The sequence below is a fragment of the Necator americanus genome, chromosome V (genome assembly GCF_031761385.1).
Source record: "Necator americanus strain Aroian chromosome V, whole genome shotgun sequence".
NCBI classification, from domain to species: Eukaryota; Metazoa; Nematoda; class Chromadorea; order Rhabditida; family Ancylostomatidae; genus Necator; species Necator americanus.
In genome coordinates this window covers 18,765,796-18,778,938 of record NC_087375.1, presented here as the reverse complement: position 1 = coordinate 18,778,938, position 13,143 = coordinate 18,765,796, and the positions used below count along the sequence as shown (strand labels likewise).

Below are 13,143 nucleotides of genomic sequence, written 5' to 3'. Positions count from 1 at the left end.
AACCCTCACGTCCTTCTACAGACCTGCTTTCCTTAGACAGGTCCGAACCGCTCTGCTCATATCATCAGATACGTATGGTACACGGAACGGAATCTTGGATCTTCTACAGGGATTTCGTGCTTGTCGAGCTCTCCGATTGGATACCTACTGGCTACTGCCACTTTATGAGCCAGCAGCTCTACCAGTTTCCTCAAACAACTTCGCAGTAAGGTGTAAGCAGATGTGGGCCTTCTCGATACTCTCGGCGGAAATAAGTAATTTGATCGAACTCATGCAATGAGTTCTGTTACCTTGGTGTATGATGAATAACAACGGCAGCGACGAGTGAGGTATTCAGCAAAGATGCGTCGGACCATTTCTGCGTTCAACTACGTAACGAAGCGGCTGTGGCCGATTTGCATCGCCAACGAAGTCAAGCTATGAGTCTACTTTTCTGCAATTCGTCCCATCATGATGAACGGATCGAAGACTTGACCAGTGATGTCTACGGTGATGAAGAAGTTTGATTGCACGGGAAGGAAGCTACTTAGGCAGCCGCTTGGCTTGACTTAGGGTATCCTGCAACCAATATCGTTACGCGAACTTCGATGTGGTGTTCTGGCGAAACTTGGAAGGTGTCGGTCTCATGCGCCACCATCAAAATTGCCCCCAGAGTTGTCCTCGTTTCTTTGTTCACATATTGAAGAGACCATTAGATCGCTCTATTGAACGTGTTCTGGCGAATAGGTTGGGTCCAAGCTTAAAAAGCCATCTTGCCGGAAACGAAAGTTTTGGACAGTGGTGTCAAAAGAGGACTTGAAAACGTTTGGCATCGACAGGCAGTTCAGGTGGGAAATCAGACTTTGCAGCATTTGAAGAAGCAACGAATGGATAGATTCTGTGCAGGTTCTTGTTGCTGAGAATCGCTCTAGGCGGCAGTATCAGCCAGAGCCCGGGCTGATGCAATTGTCTGCATCCTTGCCAAAGTGTTGATGTCACCACATTCCTTGAAGGCATCCTTGTTGTTGTTACAGCGATTTACGTACATGCACAGACTCTCCGTAACTCACTTGCGATCTAAGGTTTGCGTTTCTTGCGATCTCCAAGTCGTAGAAAGGAGCATCAAGACGACGTTGAGCCAAACTCCTACACCAGTTTGTTGGTGTCGTTCCTCACAGCTATCATGTTCAGGGCTTCAGGTTCAGAATTCAAAGGGTTTTCAGGTACTCGAGAGTGTTCATGAGTTCCACGTGACGAAGCGAATAATTGTTGTCAAAGATTCCATGCTTCCTTCATCATCAAAAGTTATAAGAACAACAGCAAAAAGGATGGAAGGAAATATTTGCAAAAATAAAGAAGAAAACATTCGCAAGAATTATGTAGTAGAAAACATTCGCAGGAAATATATAAATTCTTAACAAACAACAAAAATGGAAGGAGGGGAAGTAGATCTGGAAAGCAAAAAGGATGTTCAACTTCGCACTTAGCCTTTCGTATTTCAAAAGTCTTTTTATACGGTCGCGCGCTCAACGTAACACAAACATATGCTCCGCAATTCTCTTCAAATAAGCCTTATCTCCTTCGGAAAGGGTAGTATTTTGGGAGAAAAAATATGTGAATCGCGTTTTTCGCGATATGGTGGACGCTTTTTGCAAGCACTCTGTTGCAATGTATAGGAATCATTTAACTGTACAGGTTGTAGAAAATTATAGGTCAAGACATTACTACTGAAATAATTGGTGGTATATTGACCTGTTCTTACCCTACCCTTTGTGAACCTGCGAAATAGATTAAGGTACTCAAGTGTTAATTTTTACTTTGACTTGCAACGATTGTCTTCGTTCTAAGTGCAACAATTCTCTCCTGTCCACAGGTGCACTGCAGCCAGTTTTCGCATTGCGGAACATGCCGGTAACCGTAGTTTTCGTCATTTGAAATTTCTTCACTTTCTTTTGCCCATATATTTCAAATGAAGAGAACTGTGGTTGGTTCTATCCGACAAAACTCGTTTGCAACGGACCTGAGGAGAGAAGAGAATCATTAGCTATGGCTCGCAAAACTGTTGTTTCTAATGAATATGAAATCCGAACGTCTAAAGAAAGACGATGCCGATGTATGAGACTACGAGAATTGGAAACCTCTACCACTGACAAGATATCCCTCTGCTTTACCTTACATATTGGATGAAATGAGCGTTACCATTTGCAGGTGTGTCAGAAGGCATACCTTTAGGGGTTAATAGAACATAAAAAAGACAAAAGTAACGGAAGTTTCAACAATTGTTTTCTTTAATAGAGCCAGACACGAGGTTATTATAATCCTTTATTCGTGGCTAACGTTTCGGCAATATCGCCTTCTTCAGAGCATGAAAGAGGTGAAATCGAACGTGATTAATCCGATCAACGCCTTATTCGCCAAACAAAGAAAATCCTACGTTAACCGTTGGGCCTCATAGCTAATAGTAGAAGATAACGTCGTACCTTAGGATCAGCTGACTGTCCTGCCACCACTGCCACATACCTGTTGTGAGGTGACTAGCGCAATCAAATATCAGCCTTAAAGGCATCACCCCACGAATCTGAGGTGGTACGGATTTCAGGTGGAGTATTCGTATGCAGGATGAGAGACTACGGAGAGGGGGGTGATTCCGTCCATTTCTTTCTAATTGCCGTAAAAAACGGCCCGGAAGATACGGCTTTATTCGTTTTGGCGCACCATTTTGTACAAAAGGTTCGATCGGAGCGCGCCAGTCTTGTGCGGCGCCGTATCTTCTGGGCCGTTTTTTTACGGCAATTAGGAAGAAATGGACGGAATCACCTCCCTCTCCGTAGTCTCCCATCCCGTATACGAATACTCCACCTGAAATCTGCACCACCTCAGATTCGTGGGGTGATGCCTTTAAATAGGGCGCGAGTTCCCGCGTAATGGAGAGGCATTCCTCCTTGCGATTCATATTTGGACTCTTGGAGTGGATCCAAAAAGCCTCCAGAGCCTTGCGCGCCGCAATGCTAGGTTCGCGCGACAAAATCGTGATCTTAACTTCAAAATATTCTCCGTTATGACGCCTTCCTTTGATTCGAATTCGAATTTTCTTACGAAATTTGAAAGCGTTTCGGATCCACACCAGATCCTTAAGATAAATCACAAAGAAGAATGTCTCTCGATCACTTGAACCAGCACCGTAGCTCAGATGGTCCTTCTGAGTTGAATGAGTCATTTGAACCAATTGGTCTCGCTTTCGATCAGCCAGCGGTCACTACTAAGTCTCCTCCAATCCAAGGTGAGCATTAAGTGCACTCACTATGTTTGTGATCAAAAAAAGTAGGCGTAGAGTTTGTATGTGTAGTTGTCGAGACATTTGATCACATAGATTGCGAATTGAGCCGTCCTTTTCCGGCATTGAAAGATGCTATTTGCGGAAAAGGCTGTAAATTAGGTAGAAATCAATTAACAACCTCTTGTACAGCTTGTCAAAAGTCAATACTACATTTTATTATGCCGAGATTCACCGAAGTGGAACATTCCAACAGGTAGACCTGTAGTTTATAGCCAAAGATATATGATTCGTGTATGTTATTAATATAAAAGAAACGATAACCACAAATGAGAAGAAAGGATATAATTCTCAGAAAGTTTATCAAAAAAGATTTTAGATGCCAGTACATGTGCATGCCGTACATAAAATTTCTCGGAACGTCGATACTAGCAGTACTTTAGAAGATCGATCAAGAAGAAGTCACCATCGTCTTCCATTTTCCCGAACTCTATAAATTGAGAGTTTGTATAACAGATCGGTAGCTTTTCACATGTTGCTCCAAGGACTTAGTAATAAACCACTTACTAATTACAACATTATTCCATAAAAGACTGGGATTTATTAACCAAAATAAATACTACGTAACTTCCAACCTAATTTACCCATAATATGAAGATTGCTGGAAATTTTGTCTTCACGATTTAACCAGTGTATGTTCCTCGTTGTTGATGACCAGTAGCTTACTATCCATAGGAACACTTCCTAGTTCTGACCATTTTGGCTGAGGAGAGTTCCAATACTGCACTTCTCCTGAAAATGGTTAATTAGAGATTCAAACACAGTGATTGCGCAGTACCACACCAACCTGAACCCCATACGGCGAACAATGCAGCAGACAACGCAGTCATAGCAGAATACACCAGCAAGATTCCACGCCATTCTTCTGCTGTTCCCTTAAATGTCCAGCGTTTTCCTCACACCACCACAGAAGAAACTCAGAAAAAAACAAGCTCACTACAGTTTTAAAGTAAGTAATTATTTGGGGAGTTGCAACACGACCTCCGAAACCTGCAACATACGAATTGTTCATTATTTGACAAGGCAGGTACAAAAACATTGTAGCGGTTCCATTACCGATTATTTGTGAAATACTGCTGATAACTCCAATAAAGTTTGGTGCAAGAGAAAGAAGACTGGTGAGAAATCCACTTATCGACAACCCAAACGCTGCTCCGATGACGGAAAGCAAGAACAAGGCAAGACCGTGAGTGGAACAGTCAACTCCGTACGCAAGAGCGAAGAAGCAAATTGACAGTGTGAGCATGGCTGGAACATAGCAGAGTCCATGAAGGCTCTAATAAGGGCTAAGTAAGGTTGGTATCAGGACAATCGATCACTTCAGAAACGTTGGAAACTCGTGTGACCAAACGACAGTTAATGTATATTATGGGAAGAGTAATAATGAAAGCACTCATTACAGGATAATCACACAAGCTACTGCTCATATTTTGCGAGAAAGCACTTTTTTCAGTCGGTGTCTCAACGTGTTACCAACCATTCTTGTTGCTGATCTGAAGGTTGTGATCTTTTAAGTGATTTGAATTAACAAAGGTAAGGCGCCCATATCAAGCACATAACAATTAAAATGTTCCGAAATTTTCCGCATACATGGAATGAATTAAAGAAGTTCGAGTCGTTCAAGTTCAACCTGTAAGTCGTCGTCCCGCTTAGTTCCCACTAATCGTCCTGAAAACGACGCAAGAACAGTGTTCCTGCGAGGTAAGTTAGAACGCGCCATCCTCGTACACAACCTCAGCAGCCCACTCATGTTAAATCACTGAATAGAACCTCTTTTTCAGAACAATAAAGTGAAATTGAACGGGATCATGATCATACCTGTAGCCTACAACCCATGCTATATTTTCCCATATAGTGATAAACATTACTAGTTTCATAGAATGCTGCCTTTAAAGATGCGGAGGCTACTTTAAGAACCGCTCCAAAATTGAACTCTTTCCGTTGCACGAGGGAACAAATTGAGGTGTGCCCCAGGAGTTGAAAAATCGTGCTAGTTCTGTTTTGAACACTCAACTCTCTGTTCAGTAGTTGTTTGTATTCTCGCTACTTACCAGAAACGAAGAGAAGTTAACAATAAACTCACATAAGACCTGAGAGAGCTTTACAGTCTGCGTAGCGGTGAGTAACTTCTTCTGTTTGAAATAGTCCATAGAGAAACCCCAAACTAGTTTTGAAATTAAGTTGAACGTGTGTGGAAGAGCCGTGTAAAAGCCATTCTGAAATGATTGAGAGTTGTGTGAGCGAGAAACGGTATTTTAAAAGCTTTCACACCCACTTGCTTTACTTCTAACATTAGTACATCTTTGAAGTATACAGGAATGTAAACAAGGATCATAGCAATCATCATGTTACCTATGATGCCTGAATAAAATACCACCAGCAACGGAGCGGACGATGCCATTGAAAGCCAAGGTATGACCTGAGAAAGTTCTGGTGCTTCAAGCACAATTAAGAAATTCAAGGATATGATGCACTGAAGAGATGGAAAGTACGCGAACTAAAAAACTTAGAAAATTTGGTCAAACCACCTTCTGGTGTTTAAGACGTTTCTCAGGAAGATGATGTTCCAGATATGCCAATTCGTGATCGCTTATCCATTTAGAATTGGATGGGGAATTGTTTACCGTGTAGTGCCAAACAACACACCAAAGGAAACCAAGTAGCCCTTCAATTTAATACAGATTCAATTTTTATTTATTTTTTTATATATATTATATATTTTTTGAATTTTGATACAGATTTACATAATTTTTCCTCGTAACTACGATGGCTCACATACCTGAACAATAAAATACTGCAGGCCATTGAAGATCACTGGCACAAAGCTCAGCAGCTATTGGATTACCAAGGATTCCTGGGAGAAAAAATTATTCGAAGAGGATGGACACAGCAAGTTTCTCACCAGCCAGTTGATTTCCTGAGGTGAACACAGATGCAGCAGTACTTTTCTCATGCAGTGGAATCCAACCAGTAATCATGCCATTTATACCAGGAATCATAACACCCTAGAATTTTTATTCTGAATTTAGTGGTTCGCTATGTACATATTGGTGGTTACACATGATTAAATGGTTACACCAAACCTCCCCAACTCCCATCAAAAATCTCAGTAGTATAACTCCAGCAGGTCCCATTTCTGCAGCAAATAACGGTACGAGGAAGCTGGCAGCCGAAAGTAGAAGCACCGAAATCATTAGCAGGTGTCGAATACTGTATCTGTCAATCGCTAAACCACCAGGTAAAGTAGACAGCATCCCTCCTTAAAGAAGAAAAGTCAACCTACATATTCAACCTCTTGTAAAAATTTTTTATTTAAATTAGGAACGGCGCACTTTTAAATTTTTTCCATTTCACAAAACTCGAAATTCCAAGAAATTGTGCATTGCGAATTGACTCTCGAAGAACACATGCATGGGAATATAGAGGATTTCAAGGTTCAAAATCAACCAGATGTTGAGGTACTCCTTCAGGTTATGTGTGTACATGAGAATTTGAAAGGGCAGATAGACAATATGAAGTCTTAGACAATAGCATGGTTCCGTCATTTTGAAAACTTCTAACTTTTTTGAGCACATGCACTTCGGCCGCCACATCCCCTTGTCACGGCAGTGTATCACGAATCTGACGTGCTGAGAGAATCCACGAGAAAATCTAGAGGTGGGGTTGTAGATTGTTGGATTCGGAGTGTTTCCGCTCATTCCTCCTAATCGTCATAAAAATGGCGTGGAAGACGATATTTCTTACGAATATTTCAGTTGCAACGTACCACCCGTGTGCGCCGCGTCTACAACCGGGCGGTCGAAGGTTAGCGAGATCTTTTTAGTTGTCTATTCAAGTAAATCCAACGGAGAATTAGAAGGGACCTAAACTGTACATAGAGGAGAGTTCTTATGTACCATGGAAGAACTAAAGCGGTTCTCACGCTGTTTTTTTTACGACGATTAGAAACATGAGCGAAACCATCCAGGGTCCCACAATCTTCAATCCCATCTATAGATTTTCCCGCGGATTTCCTCACCACGTCATATTCGTGCTACACTGCCTTTGTCTCTACAGGTTTCAAACTTCATGAGTCCGTTCTGTCTCTTCCAGAGATAAGCAAAGAAATTGTTTTGGATATGTACGACTTTCTCAGTCGGGCCGATGACACGGGTACCGTCTCACAGTAACATTCGCGCAACAGTCAACCTATATAAAGATCGACTCCAAATATCTCTCGGTCCGGTTGTTTCATTTTCAATTTTTGCGAGTGATCTTTCTTTTCGTCCCGCGTTTGTGAATGCAGAGTGCCCATAAAGTCATGGTGCACTTTTTACCGGTCACCGAAAACAACAAAACAAGATAGAAATGTGAAAGTTTCGCCAACAAAAAGAAGACCCTCCACATTCCCGTAGCGCGATGCGCAAGCGTGCGCTCAGGGTAATGACGTAGCACCGCGAACTGCGCAGCAGCAGATCAGACCTTGTCCACGCCAGTCGAGATGTGACGCTAGAGGAAAGTTCAGTGTGTTCTCTTGCTTGCTAATTTCGAATCCAGTTAAACGAAAAAACTGCAGCGTATCGTAAATATCGTCGCGTGTACAACAAAGCGCCACAACATAGAAATAACATTGATCGGTGGGATAAGCAGTTGAAGGGTACCGGCAGTTTGCTAGAAAAACTTCGTTCCGGTAGCTCATCGGTAAGTGACGAGTCTGTAGAGCTATGCGGGAGGGCCACCTGAGTTGTCCTAAAAATCTGTGTAAGAGCGCGTTTGAGAATTACACCTGAGCAAGACTGCAAAATCACAAAATCAAAACAGAAACACAAACGTTATTCACTTTCTTACACTAAAAGCCCTCAACCGTGTTTGGGGAGAGCTTGAATATCGTTTAGATGTGTGTGAGGCCAAAAATCGAGGACACATCGAACTGCGCTGAACAGTCAAAGAATTTGTAGTGTTTCCTTTTATGATGAAAATTTCTCAGTTCTATTTTGTTTCGTTGCTTTCCTATGATATGTCAAAAGTGGATAATAACTTCCTACGGACATCGTGGATCGTGCCTTGAATGAGTTTGAATTATTCTCATCACTTCACGGGAAGGGATCCGCCGAACCGTTGACTAACCACTCATCCTACTTCTGATGCCGTTGTTTGGTATTGTGTATTCGACTTGTATGTGTACATATACTACGTAATTGCGCTGCTACAATTTGAATTTATCATGATAAATAATAACGAGCTTATTCCGTGTGCGTGTGCGTGTGCGTGCGTGCGTGTGTGTGTGTGTGTGTGTGTGTGTGTGTGTGTGTGTGTGTGTGTGTGTGTGTGTGTGTGTGTGTGTGTGTGTGTGTGTGTGTGTGTGTGTGTGTGTGTGTGTGTGTGTGTGTGTGTGTGTGTGTGTGTGTGTGTGTGTGTGTGTGTGTGTGTGTGTGTGTGTGTGTGTGTGTGTGTGTGTGTGTGTGTGTGTGTGTGTGTGTGTGTGTGTGTGTGTGTGTGTGTGTGTGTGTGTGTGTGTGTGTGTGTGTGTGTGTGTGTGTGTGTGTGTGTGTGTGTGTGTGTGTGTGTGTCACGAAATTCGAAAAAGGGGGTGCGACGGGTCCACTCGGCGTCAGATAGCTATAAAATGAGTTGCGACGGGTCCACCGGCGTCGGATTGCTGCACAATAACTTCGTGTGCATGTCGCAAAAGATAAATGGTTGCAGCCGTTTCATAGCCGTGGCCACTGGGCGCTTTGCTTTTCACCTTTACGACTCCTTCGCGTGCCTATTTCCTTCTTCGTTCACCTCAAGTTTGTAGCATGCCGCTCTCAGAAAGTGGAAACACGCATGCAAACTACTGCTTGAATAGTAGCAATATGTTTATGTGATCTAACGTGGAACGTTATCTTTATCAGTAGGATGATGTCTTTCACGTCATTTTATGCCAAAACATCATTCTTTGATAACTGTTTATAGAAAACAGGAGGAAAACTCATATTTCGCGTGATACTTTTAAATTTTGTCCATAATATATTGATAAGGAGTGTTTGAAGTTGAAGTTCGAGTCCTCCAAACGTAGAACTGACGCGTTTAGAATAAAATCTTTCGTTTTTAGTTATAATATAAAAAAGTAGGAAAGATTGTTGGAGATATACAAGTCCAATTTCATAGAACTAATAACACTAGTATTAATTCTCGTTGATCAGTGAAGGCGAGCGAAGCAAAGTCTGAAGTCCGCCTTTAGCCGGACGCTCAGACTGGTTTTGGAATAAATCACTGGTGTGATTGATCGTTTCTATACCATATATCTTTACCACATATTAAAGCGTGCTGAGGCGTGTGAATGGGGCGGGACGAGGGTCTCGAAAAGGAGACTTAGGCAGGGGATGGGACCTTGCCCATGAGCCCGCATGGGGCCACAGGAGCCAGGTCCCCATGTGGCGGCTTAACGATTCTCGCTACTGCTGATGCTAGACCCGGAGATGACAGCAGTGATTTCAGAACGTACCTAAAAATGTTGCGCCAACGATGAAACCCTGAATTTTCACAGGCCATTCGTACGAGCCCTAAATGGTTACGGAATCTATTTCGAGTGTGAAAATATGTATTTTCTGAGTAACTCACTCCGTAATCGTTCACTTTTCCAGCTTTTACTCGGGCACACTGATTTGTCGCATTGGTGGGCAATAAATCATTCAGATCGCTTAAAAGTCATTTCTAGAAGTATCGGTCTTCATATACTAGATACGAGACTACCTTGGAACTGTGTTATCCTTCACGTCCAACGCCAACGCAGTAGAATTTATCATGCAACTCAGTGTGATTCCTGAATCTGCTTAACATTAATATATTATTTGATAACATTAGAATATTACTAGTTTCTATCGGTATATTTATACACTGTGTCGGGAACAAAACAACCGTGTTTTTTTTGTATTACTTCTCATGCAAATCAGAGGAAAATAACAATAACTCAAGAAAGAAATAAATAGAAAGAACTCAAGAATAATGAATAGATATCGTTATTCTAAGGTATGTTAGAGTGAGCGAAAAGTCCTGGGATGTGATATGATCAATTTATCTTTTATTTTGCAATTGCCAACAAGCCGTATAATTCAAAGTACTTCCGCAATATTTTCTTCCTCATCGTTTTCTTCGTCTTCGCTTTTTTCGCAGTCCGTCACGATTTCATATGTAGTCACTATTGATCATTTTCCTCTTCGAATCAAAGCAAAAAAATAATTGCAGTGGCGGCTCTTCTGTCATTGCTGGATAAAGAATAACGTGTCTAGCATTACTCAATCCGCTTGGGATGCGTCCCCACGTTCACTTCTATTCAGAATCGTTTAAGGTTTACGAACGTGTAACTGACCTGTGCAATGATTTGCAGGAGCTAGCCCATGTGTCAAGTAAGTGTTCTTATCCTCCCAGACAAGTCTGGTACTAATTTATTGACCCCGGAGGGATGAAAGACTTGGTGAGCACTAGGGCAGTTTTGAACCTCCAATCGATCGTATGGTGCAGGAAGCGAAACCTCTAACCGCTACACTACACCCACCCTCACTGTCGGATACAGTGTGAAAAATTCTGGAGAACATGATCAGGGATTCTGCGCGTTAAACGCGTTTGAAAGATGAGAAGACTAACCTCTAGGATTCACCGCTTTCCCGAATATCTTTTGTTTTTGTTTTTGTTTTTGTTTTTGTTTTGTTAAGCTAAACAAATATTTATCCTGTGTCCGGTACGGTCGCGTCAATCGAGTTTGGGAACCTCAATTCATGGATGTTTCAGCTCTGACTACGTCACACTCTTATCCCGTTGGTCATCAATTACATAAGATTGAAGAGGTCAAACAGTGTCGTAAGTGATCCCTCATGACTTGACCGCAAGTATAGAGTTGAGATTACAGTTAACCTTTCGTGCACCATATTTATAGAAGTTTTATCGAAAGATATTTTAGTTTTTGGCACACAGTAACTTCGAGAGTATCAAACCAAAAGGTTTGTGCGAAAACGCGATTTTGAGAGAATTTTGAGAGTTTCTACATTCCTCGCAATTTGCAGATGATAATATGCGAACCGGTGAATTCCAATCCGAACAGTTTAAAGGAGCGAACAAATCGATAGCCGGTAAGTTTACTCCCTTTGCCGTTGGAAGAATGATATTGCTCTAGAAAGACTCTTTCTTATGTTCTGTCATCAACCCAAGGGAGATGGATTGAATTGAAATGCGCCATCCTACGCATTAACGTGATCTCGCACCCTCCAACTATCACTTGGTGCCCTTCTTTAGTAACTTTCTTGACGACGAGGTGGAGAGAGTTGTTGTGTTTGAGCTGTTGCTAAAGAACTGAGATCCAGACTTGGTCTTAAGGATGACTGATACGAATATTAAAAACGCGGAGACAGTGAATGCACTGGCTTTATCTTAAGGAATGAGGGAATTTATTTTTGTGCTTAAAGGCATCACCCCACGAATCTACGGCTTTCAGGTGGAGTATTCGTATACGGGATCGTAGATTATGGAGAGGGGGGGGGGGAAGGTGATTCCGTCCTTTTCTTGCTAATTGGCGTAAAAAACGGCCCAGAAGTTGCGGCGTGTGCACGCGACTGGCGCGCTCCGACCAAACTCCTTGTAGAAAGTAGCGCACCGGAACGGTCGAAGCCGTATCTTCCGGGCCGTTTTTTACGGCAATTAGGAAGAAATGGACGGAATCACCCTCCTATCCTTAATCCACGATCCCGTTTGCGAATACTCCACCTAAAATCCGCACCACCTCAGATTCGTGGGCTGATGCCTTTAAGTTTGTACTTTTGTCACAGAACTTTTTCTTTCTTTCTTCTTTCTCCTCAACGTAATAAATTTGTACCCACGTTGTTCGAGGCAATTTTGTGTGGTATATTGTCGTATATAAAAAACTGAAAAATGCACCCATCCTTTCATCCTTAGTAATGTATCGTCACATTTTTACACATCATCCATTTCTTTCATTACTTTCGTCGTATGCCCGTTTTGCAACAGATTATTTCATCTAGGAACAACGGTGTCCAACATCTTCATGTACAAGTAATACTACACTCAAAAAATTGCATTCCTCACGAGTTGCACACGTTATAGCATTAAAGTTATATTATGTAATCAGAATTTTTGATTCTTCGATAACGCTCGAAAGATTGGAAGACGGTGTAATTTTTGATCTTTTATAATGCTTAGCTCCTTCTCATTATGTTCCGAATCATTTTGACAAGCTCATTTCCTCGTATCCAGATGTGAGCATTTTGTTTTCAAATGCTTTCACCTTATATAGAAAAACAAGTATAAATAACTCAGTAAGATAAACTAAATTTGTAAAACTTCTCTGCATACATTAACTCATTACACACCTATATTTGATGTTATCACCGCCATTGAGAAGTAACCAATCATAAGAAGGAGGATCACATGGAAACGCCGGCTTCGATGATGGACAAAAGCTGAAGTGAAAAATAAGAAAGAACGAACTCGCAATATGCACAGAGGGAATTTCTATGTTGAATTTCAAATTTCTGCGTAATCATTGTGAATCAACTTTCTGTCCACTTGAACTTTCTGCCATACATCCCTTTAAACTAATGGTTTAACTTACGATAATGTTTGACTTCAGCCGCCATTCGTTCTCTGTCTGAAAATGGCTGCGAACAAAGTCTAACCATATTGCACTTGGACGTAAAAACAATGAAAAACAAGAACACATGCAAATTAAGGACTCAAAGTGAGGGGAAATAAGGGATTACCGAGAAATAGGCCCCGGTACATAGGCTAGTTGCCTTATTTACAGTTTTTTCCTCAAGAAAAGCTTACATACTACATAAATGTTTGGTGCACTGTGA

General features: G+C 41.7%; 1 protein-coding gene across 2 annotated transcripts; it reads right to left on the bottom strand.

The window, feature by feature from the left end:
• Positions 1 to 3,681: 3,681 nt before the first annotated feature.
• Positions 3,682 to 12,966, bottom strand: RB195_014370 (uncharacterized protein; the record flags this gene model as incomplete). Of its 2 annotated transcripts, XM_064204612.1 has the most annotated exons (17): positions 3,682 to 3,743; positions 3,889 to 3,927; positions 3,980 to 4,045; positions 4,101 to 4,188; positions 4,251 to 4,303; positions 4,370 to 4,561; positions 5,397 to 5,529; positions 5,589 to 5,732; positions 5,842 to 5,978; positions 6,093 to 6,167; positions 6,216 to 6,318; positions 6,397 to 6,572; positions 9,783 to 9,840; positions 9,899 to 9,977; positions 10,031 to 10,100; positions 12,658 to 12,747; positions 12,900 to 12,966. In XM_064204612.1, 17 exons carry the CDS (start codon positions 12,964 to 12,966, stop codon positions 3,682 to 3,684), a joined length of 1,632 nt encoding a protein of 543 aa, XP_064060492.1. The 2 variants fall into 2 exon arrangements, with proteins under 2 accessions (XP_064060492.1, XP_064060493.1); XM_064204611.1 differs by lacking the exons at positions 3,682 to 3,743; positions 3,889 to 3,927 and having other exon boundaries at positions 3,930 to 4,045.
• Between the last annotated feature and the right edge of the window lie 177 nt (positions 12,967 to 13,143).